The sequence below is a fragment of the Heteronotia binoei genome, chromosome 2 (genome assembly GCF_032191835.1).
Source record: "Heteronotia binoei isolate CCM8104 ecotype False Entrance Well chromosome 2, APGP_CSIRO_Hbin_v1, whole genome shotgun sequence".
Lineage (NCBI taxonomy): Eukaryota > Metazoa > Chordata > Lepidosauria > Squamata > Gekkonidae > Heteronotia > Heteronotia binoei.
In genome coordinates, this window is record NC_083224.1 from 74,951,720 (window position 1) to 74,972,317 (window position 20,598).

General features: G+C 43.3%; 1 protein-coding gene across 1 annotated transcript in view; it reads left to right on the forward strand.

Annotated features, from left to right (window-relative positions):
• The first annotated feature begins 380 nt into the window (after positions 1 to 380).
• Positions 381 to 20,598, forward strand: part of RAB7B (RAB7B, member RAS oncogene family) — a 28,012-nt gene continuing 7,794 nt past the window's right edge. Inside the window, exons 1-3 of the mRNA XM_060233261.1 lie at positions 381 to 509; positions 14,998 to 15,059; positions 20,435 to 20,561. Coding sequence (XP_060089244.1) covers positions 15,007 to 15,059; positions 20,435 to 20,561 — 180 coding nt within the window. The 5' untranslated portion in view covers positions 381 to 509; positions 14,998 to 15,006. The remainder of the gene's footprint in view (positions 510 to 14,997; positions 15,060 to 20,434; positions 20,562 to 20,598) is intronic.

Genomic DNA, 20,598 nt, shown 5'->3' on the forward strand with positions numbered 1-20,598 from the left:
TTAACTGGGTGTGTGAATACAGAGGGCCAGCATTGAAACTGAAGTTGAGTTTTATAGCAGAATTACAAGTGTCAAACTAATCAGTCATTAAATAAGTTCCTTTAAAAGTTGAATTTCTGAATAAACATACCAGGAAATAAAATCCCAGCATAGTCTGTGGGATGTACTTCTGAGTGATCAGGCTTACAATACTTCCTGTTTTGCTTTGCACAGTGCAGAAATCTCATTGTGCATAAAACCTACTATCTCAGCCCTCTGTGAGTGATGTCATCTTTGGACAGCCTCTCTAGCAACCCTCCCATTCTGAATACTTTGGTAAATAAAAGATATGGTGAAGGAAATCAGTGCTTGAAGTGTCTACCATGGAATCCTTCTCGGTCTGACTTTCTTAAAACATTTGTTTTCTTTTTGAGAACTCTCAGAAACACAAAAGAGAAGAGCTGCTCGGAGTTTGCTCTGCCAACTTTCCACAAAGTAAAGCAAAAAGGGACCACACAGGAAGAATCTCTGTGAGTAGTTTTCTGTTGTATTTTCTCCTAAACTGGCTACTGAAACAAATAGCTCTGATAAAGAACAGTAGATTGCTGCACAGCCCAAGGGAGGGACTCAGATTGGTAAATAATAACCAGTTTGCTAACTGAATAGGGGTGGCAATAGGGAGGCTGTTAGATTTCCAGATGTCACAAGAGTAGAACAGGCAAATAACAGACAAAGAGACAGCATTAAATTCTCTAATAGCTGGTGTAGGACCCCAAAAGATTGCAAGCAGTGGGGGAGAATACTTTTTTTTTGTATTTTGTTTCAGCAAAACAAAACAAGTAAAAGGATTATCAAACCATGAAGCAGCTCACAGTAATTCAAATGCCTTCTGAACTATCTTGCTGGGAATCTCTGCCTTGATTCTCTGTTGTTCTTTTTGAGATGTTTTAAAAGAAAGCACATGGATGAAAACTGATTCCATTGATAAACATTTCCAGCCGGTGTTCAGGGCCAAGCACAGATTAGGCAGCAGAATAAACACTGTTCCTTTCTGCATGCTTAGAAGTCAGTTGAGTCAGTCCCAGGGCTATTTAGGTAAGATGGAAAGTCTTCCCTCTTTTTTATTTCAGTTTTTTCCCCAGTTGTTTATATCATGTTTATGAAGAATTTCACATAGCCTAAATATTCCGGTATGGCAGCTGGCCAGTTACTGAACAGTAACAGGTTTCTGCTGTCATTTCACACAGACCCATTTCAGTAACTGGCTGCTACCAGAATACTTTTACTTGATCTCACAGTCCTGCAGCTGTCCAGCACTGAGGTGTGCCTGAGTCATTACTGACAGAGCAGCTTCCTCCGGTTTTCAACCTCTCCTTCCGGGCTGAAATAACTACAGCAGGCTGTGTGAAATGCCCCATAGCACTTCCAGGAGTGCCAACCATTTTCACGCCTTTTTTTGCTGGCCAGTGCATGATTGCCTTGTGGATCTTCTAACAAAAATCTGTAATCTTTCATTGAAATCTGCCTCCATTCCTGAGGACTGGAAGGTAGCAAATGTCACCCCCATCTTTAAAAAAGGTTCCAGAGGAGATCCGGGAAACTACAGGCCAGTCAGTCTGACTTCAATACCGGGAAAGTTGGTAGAAACCATTATCAAGGACAGAATGAGTAGGCACATTGATGAACACGGGTTATTGAGGAAGACTCAGCATGGGTTCTGCAAGGGAAGATCTTGCCTCACTAACCTGTTGCATTTCTTTGAGGGGGTGAACAAACATGTGGACAAAGGAGACCCGATAGATGTTGTTTACCTTGACTTCCAGAAAGCTTTTGATAAAGTTCCTCATCAAAGGCTCCTTAGAAAGCTTGAGAATCATGGAGTAAAAGGACAGGTCCTCTTGTGGATCAAAAACTGGCTGAGTAATAGGAAGCAGAGAGTGAGTATAAATGGGCAGTCTTCGCAGTGGAGGACGGTAAGCAGTGGAGTGCCGCAGGGCTCGGTACTGGGTCCCATGCTTTTTAACTTGTTCATAAATGATTTAGAGTTCGGAGTGAGCAGTGAAGTGGCCAAGTTTGCGGATGACACTAAATTGTTCAGGGTGGTGAGAACCAGAGAGGATTGTGAGGAACTCCAAAGGGATCTGTTGAGGCTGGGTGAGTGGGCGTCAACGTGGCAGATGCGGTTCAATGTGGCCAAGTGCAAAGTAATGCACATTGGGGCTAAGAATCCCAGCTACAAATACAAGTTGATGGGGTGTGAACTGGCAGAGACTGATCAAGAGAGAGATCTTGGGGTCATGATAGATAACTCACTGAAAGTGTCAAGACAGTGTGCGTTTGCAATAAAAAAGGCCAATGCCATGCTGGGAATTATTAGGAAGGGAATTGAAAACAAATCAGCCAGTATCATAATGCCCCTGTATAAATCGATGGTGCGGTCTCATTTGGAGTACTGTGTGCAGTTCTGGTCGCCGCACCTCAGAAAGGATATTATAGCTTTAGAGAAGGTGCAGAGAAGGGCAACTAGAATGATTAAAGGGCTGGAGCACTTTCCCTATGAAGAAAGGTTGAAACGCTTGGGACTCTTTAGCTTGGAGAAACGTCGACTGCGGGGTGACATGATAGAGGTTTACAAGATAATGCATGGAATGGAGAAAGTAGAGAAAGAAGTACTTTTCTCCCTTTCTCACAATACAAGAACTCGTGGGCATTCGATGAAATTGCTGAGCAGACAGGTTAAGACGGATAAAAGGAAGTACTTCTTCACCCAAAGGGTGATTAACATGTGGAATTCACTGCCACAGGAGGTGGTGGCGGCCACAAGTATAGCCACCTTCAAGAGGGGTTTAGATAAAAATATGGAGCACAGGTCCATCAGTGGCTATTAGCCACAGTGTATGGAGCACAGGTCCACCAGTGGCTATTAGCCACAGTGTATGTGTGTATATAACATTTTTTGCCACTGTGTGACACAGAGTGTTGGACTTGATGGGCCGTTGGCCTGATCCAACATGGCTTCTCTTATGTTCTTATGTTCTTATTGCCGCAATTCATAGCTATAGTGCTATAACGAAATTTATAGCTATAATGCTATAACAAATCAAAGCACACACACACAGAGCCATATTACTGGAGAAAATGTAAGCAAATTGGAACTTATATACACTGCTGGATTGAGTGTCCAAAAATCCAACCTTTTGGGGGAAAGTATTTTTAAAAAATACAAAATATTACTGGGCAAAAAATAAATTTATCTCCAGAATAATTATTTTTTTAATCTAAGGCTGGAAATTAAAACAACGATAATATCTCAGAAAATAATGTTACTCAGAAAATAATAATGTTACTTCTTTATGCAGCTAGAAATGTGATAGCTACTAACTGGAAAGCACTACCTTAGGGACCGTCTCTCCCCACACGTTCCCCAGAGGGTACTAAGATCTGGATTCCAAAATCTATTAGCAATCTCCAGGCCAAGGGAGGCCAAATTAAAGTCCACCAGAGAGAGAGGGCCTTCTCAATAGCAGCCCCCTACTGGCGGAACCAACTGCCGGAGGAAGTGAGGGCCTTGTGGGATCTCGGCCAATTCTGCAAGGCCTGTAAGACCACACTCTTTGCTTGGCATTTAACTGATGCTGAGCCATTTCTACTGTAGGAAAAACTTAAGAAATACTGAAGCCATTGGAACTATCTTGAAGGATACTAGTACTAGACTGTTTTTGGATTTTTTTAATTATGGAATTTAATTTTTTTGTAATTGTGGAATTTTAATTGTTTGTTGTGATTTCATGTTGTGAGCCACCCTGAGCCTGCTTCGGCAGGGAGGACGGGATATAAATCAAATAAAGTAAAGTAAAGAAAAAAGTCCTACCATTAACCTCTGGTATAAGAACATCTGGAAATTATACATAATGGCTAAACGTAATTATATGATGAAACCAATAACTTATTCAGATGGTCAATCAGATTTTGTAGCAATATGGTTTCTGATAATAGAATATTTACAACTACAATCTGAGACTCCAGAAATAATAAACACATTACATTTATGGTAAAATTATGTAATAGCTTAAAACAACATCTTTAATATAATATATTTTTAGCACTGGTTCATAAATTTAATTTACAGAAAAGTTAATAAAACATTTTTTAAAAAAGGAAATCCCGCAAAGGAGACTAGGACATCCAATTAATCAGCCCCCTCCCCTTGAGCAATGGGAAGTCCAATGACAGAAATTTCTCAGGATACTGGAGTTATCTCACTGTTGATTGAGAATCTGACACTTGCCAGAGAAACCTTCACCCTGAGAGAATGCCAAGGTCTTACTGGCCTCATTTGAGCAAATAGCCAAAGCCTGTTGGTGACCCAAAGAAGACTCCTGCCAGCACACAGCACAGATGGTGTGAAGGTTTTTAACAATCTTGATGCCAGAGACAGAGAGGATAATTGGAAGGTGAAGGCAGCTGTCTTGCACGGGGATGCCATGAGCCAGGGGAAGCAGCATCAGCAGTTCCAGTATTTCTGCTACCAGAAGCTGAAGGGCCTGGGAGAAGGGCTTACAGCTGACTGCAGGAAATGTGCTGTTGGTAGCTGAGAGTGGAGAATCACAGCAAGGAGCAGCTGCTTAGTGTCCTGCCCCTGGAGATCTAGAGCCAGGTGAGGGAAGGTGGTCCTAAGAGCTGTTCCCAAGCAGTGGCCATGGCTTGGTGGATTCTACCATGTTCTCCTCAGGCTCTACCCCAAAAAATCTCCAGATATTTACTAACCCAGAGCTGGCAACCTTAATTACACAGGGGCTGGGGACTCCAGACCTAGTCTGTGAACTTCATCAAGATCAAACAATTCAAGCTGGAAATAAAGTCTCAGATATAGATAGAAAACCATAGCTTGTTTCTGAGGCCCAAAGATGAAGCACACACTCCAAGGTAGAACTAAGGAAGCCCATTCCATCTGCTACTTGAGCACAGAAGAGCTGCCCAGGTGTTGCTTGCCTATACCCACTCTCATGTTGAGGCTTCTCTGACTGATTCTGCCCTCTTTAGAGCAGGGTTCCGGTGCCTCTGTCAATTGTTTGTAGGAAGATATTTAGTAAAAAAAACGTTCCTGTCATCATCATGGCAGGCAATAGCTACCGAATTTCTGTAAGTTGTGTGGGTATGAAAGGCACAAATGCCAGATTACAGAAAAAGGTGGGACCACTAAGCATAGTCATGTTGGCTGGAGCTGCAGTTTGACCCACTGAGCAAAAACCATTTATTTTCCTGGCATTCTTTAGTATAAAAAGACACCCGGGGAAGGTGGAATTTAGAATGAAACACACGTAATGCTTTCTCCATCATTTCTCACTTCCAAATCCTCTTCAAGTGACTTTCTCTCATGCTCCCCATCATTAAGTTTCAAAAGTAGCACTCTGAAATCCATTGGACCTCATTTTGTTATTCACATTTAAAGACAAAAATCTTGTCCCTTAAAAACATGTATTTTCTCCTTTGAAATGTTAATACCAATTAGAAAAACCAAGTGGATGGTTAACCACCTTACTCAGGCCTCAGATTCAGTGGGAGCTCACAGGAGCACAGCTCCTGAACCTTTCTGAGAGTTCCACCTCCCCACCTTGTCCATTGAATAGTAGGTGCAGCTGCATAACAATCCCTGGATGAGCTCCACCACCTATTTTTCTACAAAACGGCCCCTGCCCTTACTCTTCCCTGCATGCTCCAATGCACACTGAGGCATCATGATCTTGAAACTTGCATGTTGAGGATGAATTGAGAAGTGTGTCTTTGCCAGTCTTCTCGAGACTACCCATTCTTAGTATTTATGGGTCAGAGAGCAATTCTAATATACCCTTTTTATTGCTACTTTAATCTGAATTTAAAAAAGCAAGGAATTAGTAATTCCTACAAAGATTCATAAGACACACCATGATGTGGTTGAAGGTATATTCACTTTGCACCTGGGATGCCCAAGTTCCAGCCCCACTTCTGTCCACATACCTCAGCTTTTTTACTTAAAATCAGGATGGCGACAAAATCAAAAATGTCAAGTTTTCCAAGAGATCCCTTGTAGTATTTTAGAATATTATCTTAACATTAAAAGATACATAAATTTTCAGTCCTCAAGACACTTTTCTGAACTTCAAAAATTGGAATAAATTAAAATAATTGAGCCCTTACTTATATTTTCCTCTAATAATAACATTTAATTATAGGATTTGGTATGTATAACAGTTATGGAGGCTACCTAATACAACATTGCTAAGAGGTCTGAAATCTCATCCCATGATAATAAGAATGGTAAAACTGTGATATTAATTATTCAAATTAGAGAATGCCTTCCTGATTGCAAGCAAGGACCTGGACTCACTCTGGTCCCGTTTGCGGCGCCGCAGGGAGGGGTAAGAGGGAGGCAGCCTTCTGCCGGGTGAAGGTGGTGGGCCAGGCCAAGCATGGGAAGCAGGCCCCTCTGTCTCTGGGGTTGGTCGGAGGGCAGGGCTGAGCAGCAGCTACTAGGACCCAGCGCTGCCGCCGCCTGTCCTCTTTGCCCATCAGATTGCTTGGCCCACCCTCCCAGCCCTTTATTTAGGTGTTTTTTTCAGGGGTTCATATGGGTTGTCTTCTTGATTTTCTTGTCACAACTTGGCGGTATCAGCATGGGGCTGGATCCATTCTCAGGAAATCGGCCTGCGTGCCCACTTCCAGAGTATGGGGATCCCCTTAAGGGATCTTGGTGTGAGGGGTGATTGATGTACCCAGCCCGGGGGCATGTAAACCGGGGGATTACCCTCACACTCAGATGGCAAAGGAGACCACCTCTGGGCTTCCACCCTAGTGGAATCTCAAACCTGCCATCCCAAGGTGACCAGCAGAGCATCGACTGGCAGGTGAGTCAGTCGATGAGTGGGATCTTTTGAGAGTGAGAACCCCCTATTTTCACTTATATATGGACATCATGATCACCATTTTGGTTGCCAGGGTGCCTGGAGTTCAACTCACACACATCTGCTGTGAGACGTGAGTTTTAACTACCATTTTCTAAGGAACTTATGTGGATACTAAAGGCCTCAGCTTTACAGCAGCACTCTCTATCTCTAAATGGGTGCTAGCCAGGAGTGAAGACAAGCTCCCATCCGCTCTGTGCATGTACAGTACTGGCCATCGCAGTGGAAGAAGTTGCGTCGCCAGGAACTGTCCATGCAAGCGGTTTCCAGCCTTGTCCATGAAAATCATGTTGCTAGGCTAACATCATCAGTGACCATTTTCCTGCTCTGCCAGACTCCATGACAGAGAAGCAAGAGGCTCACATATCCAACAGCTGTTTCAAACATCTGCATAAGGCAATCATGTTTATCTTAGGCGTGGATCCTGCTGGGCCGCCCAAACTTTTGTCAAGTGGAACTTTAGACAAAGGGTGGTGCCAGCCAGAAGAGGAAGACCAGCTTCACCCAGAGCCAGAGCTATTGTATAGATCGGGTGTCACCTTAGGTATCAATTCGACCCTCTATTATCACTTTTAGATAAACTTGTATAACTTATTTTAATCCCCTCCACCCATACTTCCACCCATGCCTTGCCCAAACTGTCATTCTGGAGCCTCTCCTTTTCCTGAGGTAACACACCATGTGACACTGCATCATGTCCCATCTGACCCCATGTCATAATTCTCTGCCCTCCTACCCCCTAAGGGCTCAAGGAAGACCTTATAACCTCTGACCCTACTCCCCACTAGTGTGCATTTGACAGTACCCCTACCCTGCTGTTTAAATACACCACCAATACCTGATCAGTTGAGGGTGCCTCCCCCATCTCCCTTATTCATCACCATTGGAGCCTTCCTTGAAGACTACGATCGGTAATTATCATCCTGTTTGCCATCCCCGTGTTACCACTGTATATTTTTCTCTGTTTTCTTAGGTCTGTATGTGTGTTGTATGTATCCTTTACCTTTTATGTGTGTTCTATAGTTTTCTGTAATAAAACATAATTATTTTACTTTATTAGTGTCCTTGGCCAATTTAGTAAGAGTTTCTGGAAGTAGAATCCTGTATACATAGATTCTTGATCCCTCTGAGCCATAGTTGCCCACCTATTAATTCCCCAACCTCTTTTGAGGGCAATTTGGCTTACACCTTACCCCATGCTGTGCCAAGGCTTACTATAGCTGTAACCAATAAAGTTGTGGCCAATTTTATTCCACTTTTTCAGAAAATGGTGTGCTTGTGTGTTATTTTAATTGAAACTGTAAATTAAACTAGAATGTGTTGGTAGTGAGAAATTTTGCCTGGGGTGCCTGCCTCGGCCCCTCCCCTTGGTGCTGGAGCCACAAGCACTGTCCCCAGCTTCTAGATTAATATGAAAACATGTGAATTGCTGTTAGAAGTGCCATGACAGGCTAAAACTAGTAGTCAATAAAGTGTACAACATGACTTGCCTGGGGTTTCCATGCATAGACTACATTTTTTCAGCTCTCAAAACATCAAAATGTGTTTATCAAAGCAAACAGAACAAAAATAGAAGATTTACAAAGTCCCCTGCTCTACCCGTGCTGGTCTTCTGTTTCAAATTGCAGTGGCTACAGGGTATAATTGTTTATTAAACCTTGAAAAGAGTAAGGTAAGCACCTCTGCTTCTCACTTGCTTTGAAAGCCCCTTACTGGGGTTGCCATAAATTGATTGCAACTTGATGGCATATAAATGCATACATGGGGATAAGCCTGCTTTTTTCAGGGTTCAGCCTGCTTTTTTCCTTTTCCTTTTTGCCATGGCTGAGCCAGCAAAGCGTCATCAGCAGCATTCTTTTTTGGATGTTTTATTTATTTATTTTTCAATTCAAAATATTAAAAAAGCATTTAACAAGTACCATTAACATTGTTAACAATTAGTTGATTTCTTAATTATTTCAGCTATCCACTAATGCACTAAATAAAGATTACAGCATACTCAACAGTATATCTTAGATCTGTTGTAAGGATTCTCTGGTACACTATCATTTTCAGCCAAATAACTTAATAAAGGAAAACATATTGCTGTAATTTTAGATTAATATTTGTCAGTTGGGGCATTTGACACTTGATAAGAAGCTTGCTCATTATAAAGTGTCCCCATAGCTTTGATTGCCATTGAGATAAAGTAGGTAGATATTTATAGGTCCATTTTTAAGCAATACTTAACCTGCCTGTTGATATTAATATTGATATTGATTCTTTTGTTTTTTAATTGATATCTAAATCTATCCACTTATCCAGTAACAAGTATTCTGGAAGTAATGGAGTACGATGACCTGTTATTTGCTCTATTTGTTGTGTAATATGATGCAAGACTTCATTCTTGAATCTAAATTATTTATTCTTGTGCAGTCATGCAAAAAGAGAACATGACTAGTCAGCATTTTGCATAGACAGTAATTGTAATTATTAATTGATCCATAATTAAAACATCTTCTAGTTTCATGGCATGGCTAACCCATAACCTAATTTCGAGCATTTTGAGTCACTGTGAGATCTAGAAAGTTCAGGTGAGAAGTGGGACCCTTATTTCTGATTACCAATGTTCCCAACATAAAGCTTTTAAAAAATGTATACCACTCTAAAGGTTAACAAATTTATTGTGGCTTAAGCTGCAATGAGAGCCAGTGTGGTGTAGTTGTTAAAAGCAGCAGGCTCTAATCTGGATAACAGGTTTTGATTCCTCTACATGAAGTCTGATGGGTGACCTTGGGCCAGTCACAATTCTCTCAGAACTCTCTCAGCCCAACCTACTTCACAAGGTGACTGTTGTTGGGAGAGGAAGGGAATGTGATTGTGCTGCTTTGAGTCTCCTTAGGGTCAGGCTTGCAGCCACAGGGGGCCTGGGGGAGGCCCAACTCTCAGGGGTCCCTCCAGGGTTCAGCCTGCTTTTTTCCTTTTCCTTTTTGCCATGGCTGAGCCAGCAAAGCAGCCAGTACCAGGAGAGCTGAGCAGGGCATAGTGCACTGCAACAGCAAAAGTGGCAGACAGAGAGGAGGAAGGCGGAGGAGCAAGAGGCAGAGGAAGCCACATGGAATGGGCCAGGGTGGGAGGGAGATTTTGCTGGCTGCAAAATGCTGGGGTGGGGAATAGGGAGGTGGAAGGAAAACTGCTTGCATGCAAGGTTCAGTCCCTTCTTGAGTCCAAAGTTTTAGGGTTTTCTGCCTCGACTTGGCCACTTTCAGAACCTCTAGCTTTTGCCCCTACCCTAGAAAGCTTCTGAGAAGTGGCAAGCCTCACAGTGGATGGGAAAGTGTGCCCCCTGACTTTTTAAAAAGCTCACCAACTTTTAAAATCCTGGCTACGGCCCTGCTTAGGATAGAGAAAAGTGGGGTTTAAAATGTACTCTTTTTCTTTTGTCATAATAAATGTGTCAGGCCTTTTCCATACGGGTTATACGCTTTGGGTTCAACGCTGTTGGGCAGTGGTTTTCTCCCCCTGCTTACCCAGAGCATAATGGTGCATTTGTGCATCCCCTGGGTTTTCCCTAGCTTTTCTCTAGTCTTTCCCAATCTGCTTTGTGAACTTTTGTGAAAGATCACAGCAAAGCCTGGATGGCTGCCATAGGGACAAAAAATCTGCATTTTCCCAGTCTCATCTACATAATCATTTTTCAGGTTCTTGTCCCCATGGTAGCCAATATGCCCACCACCACCACCAGCAGTCATCTTTGTTTCTTTATTGGCCATTTAAATATTATTATAACGATGTGTCTATCAGGTTCTATGAATTCCTATTTTTTACTTTTTAAAAAAAGTCTCTTCACATCCCCCTTATATCTCCACAATGAAAGTGACTAGAGACTTTTTCTTAAAAAAAAATGAAATGTGAATTTAGAGAACCTGATAATATACTGTTATAATAACAATATTCAGTTTCTGATCTTTTTATGGCTCAAAAAGCCATTGCTGGGGGAGCAAAAATGTGGAGAAACCTACCATGTGGAAGTCCAACTGCAGTTGTGTAGTATCACTAACTGCAGCAGCAACAGGGAAATCACACAAGCCTGCCTCCATGTGGAAAATGCCTTTATTTTTAAAGTAACCTATTGACTGCAACAGACCCGAAGTGCAATCCTAAGAACACTTTCCTGGAAATTAACCTCATTAAATAGTCCTTGTAGGATTCGGGATTGAACCGCTTAGAATTTATCTCTACCAAAAGAAAATAGCTCTATGCAAAACTACCTGAAATGAAAGGGGTGAAGGTGTAATACAGATTGCTGCTAGCTGGATCCTTTAACACAATGCAGTTCCTTTCCCAACAGCTGGAACTATGTGGTATATTTGTCACATGAATCTACTCATTCATTGATTGACCAGTGCATCGTCAATTACTTTGATTTTGGAAAGATGGTGGGTAATAGTTATATTTGGAACTATAGCCCTGTCAGATAATACTGGAAATGGTGATTTCTTCACCTTTAATAGTTTGGGCATTTAACAACACTGTGATTATGAGGCATTTTCCTGCCAAAATTCTAAATGAATGACTCAGCCGCTTGTAAGATCATTCATCATGAGACTGGCAAAGCTGGGCTCTCAGTCTGTTCTGTCTGTACAGTATTGAAAGTTGTGCATCATGCTGTTTGTGATTGAAGGAAATTTAATTTAAAGGTAGTGGGACAATTCTAGACAGGTAGGTCTATCTCTGCCTGTATGCAGCCCACGTATTCTCTGCTCTAGGAGATTATAATGACTCATACTGTTGTTCATGAGATAGCACTCTCAGGGAGTAACTAAATGTTCTGGGTGTGTCACGATCCAGGCAGTAACCTGCACTATGAAAAGGAGGGAAAGTGAGCCAAAACAGCTTCTTGCAGCCCTTTTTGATTCTTCACCTCTGGTGGCCTTCGCAACTACCACCTGGTAAAAGTATATTTTGCTCTTGGCTGTTTCTGCCCCATATCCTCTTCTTTATACCCTTGTAGGGTATAAAGTCACACTATCAAAGATAGTGGGGATGGCTTTAGACATAGACTGGGAAAGACTGGCAGTGCAATGCTGTGCAGTTACCTCAGTTTAAGCCTATTGATTCCATTAGGTTTCAACTGGAGTAATTCTGCATTTGTGCTATAAGCACTTATACAGCAATCAATTTTTTACTGAAGATTTCAAAAACATCAATAACAAGGAAAGGAAAGGTCCCCTGTGCAAGCACCAGTCGTTTCCAACTCTGGGGTGATGTTGCTTTCACAACGTTTTCACAGCAGACTTTTTATGGGGTAATTTGTCATTGCCTTCCCCAGTCATCTACACTTTCCCCCCAGCAAGCTGGGTACTCATTTTACCGACCTCGGAAGGATGGAAGGCTGAGTCAACCTCAAGCCAGCTACCTGAAAACCCAGCTTCCACCAGGGATCGAACTCAGGTCGTGAGCAGAGCTTAGGACTGCAGTACTGCAGCTTTAACACTCTGCGCCATGGGGCTGTTGGGAAAAGAAAACAAGGGGAAATGTATTCAGCTAACCTAACTTTCCTGCAAGTTCCAAGACAAAACAATTTCTTTTAACTCATCTTGATTTCTTTCTTAGAAACAAGTCACACATATACGTAAATTCCCCATGCCAGCCAGAAGGATTTTGCATCACACAAGAATTGAGACTTTTGTCTTTATTCAGGCAATTTAAATTTACATTCTTGTTACAAAGAGAACACTAACCAGGGCTTTAGCAAACAAACTTCAATTCAGGCCAGGGAGACAAGACTGTGTAGCATTTGACAGTAGCAGGGATATAAGAGAGACAGCCTCAGCCAAGGGTTGCTCCTCAGTGCCATCTCTTGTATACAGCAGCAACAGTAACTGGGTTTGTTGCTGGCCATTTTAGTGACAATGGTCTCCTTGTCAGTTGTGTGTAAAAGGTTCTCCCAGTCCCCTCTCATTTCACTCCTATACAAAATACAGTACATATATGGGGGACAGTTGTGGGGGAGAAGGCAGGCACAAGTGCAGAGACTGATGCTCAGCATTTCATAAGCCATGCAGTCTTAGAACACTTTAATACAAAAAGGCCTTCTAGGATCAGATCTGATTAGATTCATAATGGAAGTCAGTGCAAGGTTTGATTCAGGACCTGTCACAAAGTAAATATAATATGGAAATCTATGAAACAGCAACACTAGATGGTGCTGGCATCCAGCGGATTATATAAAAATTAGTCTTGCCATTTTTCATTCTGCATTGACAAGGTTTAGTAGTGCTAGACTATAAAGTGTAATGTCCCTTGAGGCTAGCTTACCTGTGCAGGAACCCTTATGGCTGGTTCACGCAGTACTTTTCTCAAAGTGCTCCAATGATAAACCATGTATACCACCCTGAAAGCCTTGGAGGAAATGTTCTAAACAGATAAATAAATTAGGAGGAACAAAGTAAGAGACCATTTAGGAAATCCTCAGGTCCCATCCACTGGGTCATCTTAACTAGAGAGGGCTTGTAGCGTCCCTTATAGCTAGAGAGGCCAAATTCCTCTCCTACTCATAGCCTTTTAAAACAATGACCTTGGGTGCCATCAGAAGGTCAGAAGCACATGGAACACTGAATTTTCTGCTGGATTCTTTCCAAAGGAGCTGTTGCCAAATATATGCTAAAAATGAGAAAATCCTGTATGAATGGACAGCACACTGAGTTCTGTTAGTATGGTAGTGACAAAATACATGGCTGTTAAATGCAGAAATACCTACAGAGGTATCTCTATGTGCTACAGGTTCACATGGTATTTTCTTCATATAATCACAGGCATCCTACTGATAAGGAGGCTGAATTATCTGTTGTTATGCTGAGGATTGTGTTTGACTATATATGGCTTAGTCTATAGAATTTATAGTGCACGGGAAAGCGTTTATTCCAATCAGCTCAGCCCTCTCAAGTCAGTGCTATAGTTTCTCCAGAACTTAGTTACACTCCACAGTTAAGATCTGCACTTTTTCCCAATGAAGAAAAAGAGAGTGGGGGACTTATGAGGACTCAAGGAGATGGATCGAAATCCCCCCCTGCTGGTTCTGGTTCCCATTCATCTCCTACCCTTGCCCCCACATCACCCCAACTGCCTTCAGCTCCAACTGCCTTCACCCCAACTGCCTTCAGTTCACCCCCACCTGCATTGCCAGGTCTGGTTTTACCTTCTTCCCCTGCCCCCATCTGGTTCTTCTCCCCGCCCACCACATCTTTCTCTTCCTTCCCTTCTTGCCAGCCCAACTGCCAAAAACTACTATGGGTCCCCAGACACAGATTTCCTCTGAGACCTGCTCACAACTTAAACACTGTGAAAACAAACCACATTTATTTGACTGGCTCCATGGGGCCCCCAAGGTGAACAGTACCCCCCCTCCCCCTGAATGTTGTTCCCATCATTCCCCATCTCACAGCAGCCTGCTCCCCCCTGTTGTCCTTTGCCCCCTTCACAGTTCTGTGTTCTCTCCTCTCCTTGAGTCCTCATATCCCACCAACACCATGACTACTTACCTCCTTGTGGTGGCTATGTAGTTTAAGTGTGTGTGGGTGAGTGAAAGAGAGAGATTCTCAGATCTGCACAGCTTAATGGAAACAATATTTATGAAGGACTTTGGAGAAGTTGGTAAGGTAGAAAACTAACCCGTTAGGGAGATTTAAAAGTGATTAGCCTGGAGCTTGGGAGCTAAGCAGGATCAGCCACAGTCAGTACTGGGATGGGAGACCACCAAGAAAGGCTGGCATTGCTATGCAGAAGAAGGTAGTGGGAAACCACCTCTGCTCCTCACTTGCCTTAAACACCCCATGGTTGCAGTTACCTTGAATCAGATGCAACCACACTGTTGCTTAGGATGGTCCCTCCAAATCTATTGATGGGCACACTAATTGATCTGCCAGTGTTACCTGAAAAGGCTTCTCTGAAAAGAACCAAGTGTGCTCCACTGATGACACACTGGAAGACATTCATACAATGCAATGGTGGGCTTTTCTGCTATGGAGGAGGGATTTTATCATCTTACTGGCTGAAGATATCAGGCATTAGTTATATTTCTCCTTCCTTCATTTAGATTCCATTCATGAACGCAAGCAAGAAAGTGGATTTGAAAATCATTATCATTGGAGCTTTAGGGTAAGCAGTATTCTTTGAGTTCAGAGTTTGAAGAGTCCGCCACTGCCATGATTGTTTTCCCTTTGGATTAATAATCCTGTTGATTATTTATTTCTTACATAATAATAATGAAATGATTTTTGTTTAATCCTTGTTCATTATATTCCTCTAAAAATGAAAGATATTCAACAAAGGAAAAAAAAATCCAAGTTTTGTGTCATCAGGATTTGAATAAAAGGCAGGCATATATAGCCAATAAATCAGCAGCGAAACAACAAAGGCTACAAAGGATACAGTTACTCCAAAGTGTACTGCAATTTCAGAAACATTCCTCCAGGATAGTTTTATTTTATTTCAGAGGCTAAGACTGATCTTCAGATTTTGTTAAGGGCTCTGATATGGGGTCATAGAGAAGAGAGATTTATGGAAACAGCAAAAGTATCATTCTTGAGGGTAGCAGTGGTTGGTCATGGGTGTACACAAGCTAATAGTACTGACAGTGGGGAAAAGAATATATATATTTTTAGCCAGAATGCACCGTAACGCCGTTCCAGCTGCCTTAGCTAGTGTTCCAGCTCAGCCCCAGCAGCTTCCCTGGATCCTGGCTGGCTGGCCAGGGGCTGGGAGCCCAGCCACACCTGAGCAGGATCTTCTGGGCTCCCTGCTGGCTGGCAGGGGTCTGGGAGCCCAGCTGCGCCTGCATGGCCTCTTCTGGGATCCCTGCTTTCTGGCCGGGGTCCGGGAGCCCAACCACGCCTTCACGGCCTCTTCTGGGCTGTCTGCTCTCCGGCCAGGGTCGAGGAGTCCAACCGTGCTTCCAAACGTGCGGCATCCTCCCAAGGCCTGGCTAGCTGGGAGGCTTTTGGGGCCCAACTGCAGCAGTGGGATTGTTGCTGGCCGAGGTTCCCCTCTGTGGAAAAGTCAGCATTGCACTTCAGGCAAGTTTGCTCGCTCCCATCCCCTTTCTCTCCCTTTATTTCCATTTCTTTTCCCTCTTTCTTTCTTTTCATTTCTTCCTCCTTTCTCTTTTCATTTTCTTTCTTGCTTGCTTTCACTTTCTCTCTCTCTGTCTCTCTTTCCTTCCTTTCTTCCTTCTCTCAAACATATGACATTCATGTCTTACAGCTCTCAGACATCTGATGTTTATTTTATGTGGCTCTTATATTAAGCAAAATTCCTTCCTTCCTTCCTTCCTTCCTTCCTTCCTTCCTTCCTTCCTTCCTTCCTTCCTTCCTTCCTTCCTTCCTTCCTTCCTTCTCTCAAACATATGACATTTATGTGTTACAGCTCTCAGATATCTGTTTTTTTAATGTGGCTCTTATATTAAGCAAATTTGGCCACCCCTATGCTAACCTGGCAGCAGTATTCTGCACCAGTTGCAGCTTCCAGATCTGAGAAAAGGGCAGCCCCATGTAGAGGGCATTACAGTAGTCTATTCTAGAGATGAGTGTTGCGTGGATCACTGTCACTAAACTATGGCATTCAAGGAAAGGAGCCAAATACCTTATCCGCTGGTGGTGGTAAAAGCCAGATTTGGCAGTGACTGCTACCTGGGCCTCCATTGATAGGGAGGATGGAGTACTCCCAGGCTCTTGACCTTTGGAGTCTGTATCAGTGGCACCCCATCAAAAGTCGGTAAGGTGATCTCCCATCCCAGGCCATGATGGCTTACATAAAGGACCTCTGGTCTTCAATGAGAGCCAGTTTGGTGTAGTGGTTTAGTGTGCGGACTCTTATCTGGGAGAACCGAGTTTGATTCCCCACTCCTCCACTTGCACCTGCTGAAATGGCCTTGGGTCAGCCATAGTCTGGCAGAGGTTGTCCTTGAAAGGTATGGTTGCCAATCTCCAGGTGGGGGCAGGGAATCCCCCACTTTGGAGGCCCTTCCCCCGCTTCAGGGTCATCAGAAAGCAGGGGGAGGGGAGAGAGATGTCTGCTGGGAACTCTGTTATTCCCTACGGAGACTTATTCCCATAGGAAATAATGGATAATTTGATCCGCGGGTATCTGGGGCTCAGGGGAGGCTGCTTTTGGAGGTAGAGGCACCACATTTTGAGTATAGCATCCATTGCCTCTTGCCAAAATACTCCCCATGTTTTAGAAAGATTGGACCCCAGGGCCCCCAAAGAAGGTGCCCCTATCCTTCATTATTTCCTATGGAAGGAAGGCATTTAAAAAGGTGTGCGGTCCCTTTAAATGTGATAGCCAGCACTCGCTTTGGAGTTCAGTTATGCTTGTCACACTCTTTCTCCTGGCTCCACCCTCAAAGTCCCCAGATATTTCTTGAATTGGACTTGGCAACCCTAAGGGCAGCTGAGAGTCCTCTCAGCCCCAACCACCTCACAGCGTGTCTGTTGTGGGGGAGGAAGATAAAGGAGATTGTGAGCTGCTCTGAGACTCTGAGATTCAGAGTGGAGGGCAGGATATAAATCCAATATCTTCTTATTCTTCTTCATGGGATTGAGCTTCAGTTGATTCAGCCTGAGCCACCGCACCACGACTTGCAGTGCTAGGTCCAGATTTTCTGGGGCGCAGCTGACTCAACCACCCATCAATAGATATGTATGAATCGGAGAAATCTAAGAAATTGAAAATGGCATTAACATCCACGGAAATTTGACAATGGCAGTCCATCATAAAATGGATCCCGTTTTTTACACAGTAAAGTCTAATTATGGTTATGAAGGTTTCCTCTCAGATGGTGACAGAATCAGCCAGAAGGCAATCCCTAGCCAATCAGTTTAAAAGGCACAGTTCAAGAGGCAACTGGACCTACCTTATGTGCTGATTGTTGGTGCTAATGATCAATAAACCAAATTTTGCCTGACCAAGGACTCCAAAACATTTTTTAACAATGCAAAGTGGGATGCATGTCTGTGGAGGCAAGATAATAATGGTGAGTATTGCTGAAGCAGTCGAAATTTTTATTAGAATACAACTAAGTTTTGTGAACTTCTCACATAGCAATACATACCAGGTTGCTTCTGCAGAAAACTCTGGCTTTGTCTGGCCCCAAACTTTAGCTGTTTTATTTTTGCATCCACATGCCACCATTGTACTTCCAGGAACCTTCTGGGTCCCCCCCCCCCATCCCATCTGCTGTGGCCTTCTCCAGACCTGCAGTATAAAAGCAGATCTGGGAGCATAGAAATCTATAAAAGCATAGATTTCCATAGCTCCTTGTCCCACATCGGGTTCCACATGCAGTTCCATTACTTCTCTCATCAGTCATTGCTCCTTAGCTCTTGCAGCCCTTTGGTGAGGTTTTTAAATTATTGATAGTAGATAGTAGGCATATAGAGAAATATCTAATACCACTAATAATTTTTCAAAACCTGCAAAAAACAAGTGGGGAGAAATAGTTGCCAGGAGGGAAACCATGGTAAATCTTCATGTCCAGTGCCATTGCTGCAGCAAATGCCTTTGTGTTTGAGGGAAATGGGGGATTGCCTTCACAAAAGTGAAGCTAAATAATAAATTTTGCAAAGGGACTTGGAATGAAGGCAAGTCTTTTGAAGACCTTAAATTAGCAAATACCGTATTAAGATATCAGATTGTAATTGGAAATAGAGATCCAAAGCCTAATCTACTACCTCACAGTGTTTTTGTGAGGATAAAATTGGGGGAGGGGATATGTGCTACCTTGTGCTCCTTGGAAGTAGGGCAGAATTCAAATCTAATACATCTGATAATTGAATGTTATTTCTCACTGTGACTCTCAATTTGCTGGACAGAAGTCAAAACAATTTGCAGGGACTCTGGGCTTCATTGTTCCTTCAGTCCCTAATTATCTACAATCAAAATGCTTTGTAGAAAATGAGGTCAAGATGGCAAAAATGGGTGCCAAGGGCTATAAATCAAGGGAGAAAAACCCTGCCTAGCAAGGTTGAATTCCAAGCTGTTCACATGGACAGTCTCCAGTGGAAACTGAGAAAGTTCAATTAAAACAGAGAGAAGGGATTTAGCAATCTTATAAATTATGGGATGAAAATTTATCTTGTACAACTTTCACCAATTATAATCTGCCCTCTCATCAGAGGGGGAAAGGCCACTGTGGTCAGAGACAAGCACGGCCCCGTCATCTGAGTCCTGGAACCAAACAGAGGCAACCCAGCACCCTGTGTCAATTTCTCCAGGCTGGCTTGGGTGACGTTGGGGAGGAAAAAGGTGGAAAAGTTGTCAGCGCCAATCGCTCCTACACTTCAGGTGGCCTTGACACAGGCTGGCGGAGGCTGCCCAATATGGAGGGATGGGGCCTGGCCTCCATGCAGGCCAAGGTGCAAGCAGGACCCACATCCCACGGTCTTGCAAAAGCAGCCATGGCCAAACGGCGATCACCTCTCCAAACCAGTCCCCAGCCCAGGGTCCAAATGAGCATGCCCCACATCGACAAATGACAGCTGCTGGGATGAGACCCTGCAGTGGGCCCAGGAAGAGCCCAGCAGGGAGGGGTGGAGTAGCTCTGACGGGCAGGGCAGGGAATCCTGGGAAAGAGGGAAGTGGGGGTTGGGTGCAGGAGAGGGAACTAAAAGGAGGACCAGGAACAGAGGTAGGGAGGAAGTGATGCCTGGGCTTTTGTCAAGGGTACTCCAGCTGAGAGGAGGTGAACTGGGGTGAGCCAACCCCCTTGCCTCTCATTCTGAGACTTCTAGGGAATGAAGACAGCGTGATCCACATGGGGCAGATGGAGTGTGACATAATCGTTGAAAGTCGTGAAGATGCTAGTTGGGCCCAGAAGGCACAAATCATCACAGTGATATTGCCACAGAAAGTCATATTTTTAGATGCAATTGAAGACTCCTTCAACTTATTCCAGAAGCAAAAAAAATGCAACTGAATAGTGTCCAGATCAAGCAATTGATGAACTAATTAAAAATCACTAGATACATAGGCAGGGTCAAAGTGATGTGGATCAACCAAACTGTGCCAAAACCTAACTGATATATATTGACATATTGGGGTCAGGCAGCAATTTTTCTTCAGGCCAGTTTTGCCAGGAATCCTCAAGGGGTTTTTAATTATAATTATTATTATTTGCCATCTTCTGAGTGTGGAGCAGGTGGAACAGGGGTGCGTGGGGGAGCAGTATTTGTGAATTTCCTGCATTATGCAGGGGGTTGGATTAGATGACCCTGGTGGTCCCTTCTAACTCTGATTCTATGACATATACATGCTAGTAGTTTTTAAAAATAATTACTTGTTTTTCAGTTTACAAACCGAAGGCTTACAATTGTTAGGTAGAAAAGGGATATGTCAAGTCAAAGACAACTTTGCCTTTCTTCACCAGTTCAACTTAAGATGAATGTATGTGACTGGTATCATTACCCAATTTTTGGCTGCAGCTTGGCCTAAAATTGCTACAAAATTAACTCTGTACGTTTCTTCTTTCACTCCAGTGTAGGCAAAACCTCCCTTCTCCTTCGGTATATTCACAAAACATTTCACGAAGATTATCAAACTACCCTAGGAGCCAGTGTCATGTCTAAGATGGTGATGGTGGACAACACCCCAGTGAAGCTGCAGGTGAGATGAGCCTCGTGTTGGATCTCATGCCTCATTA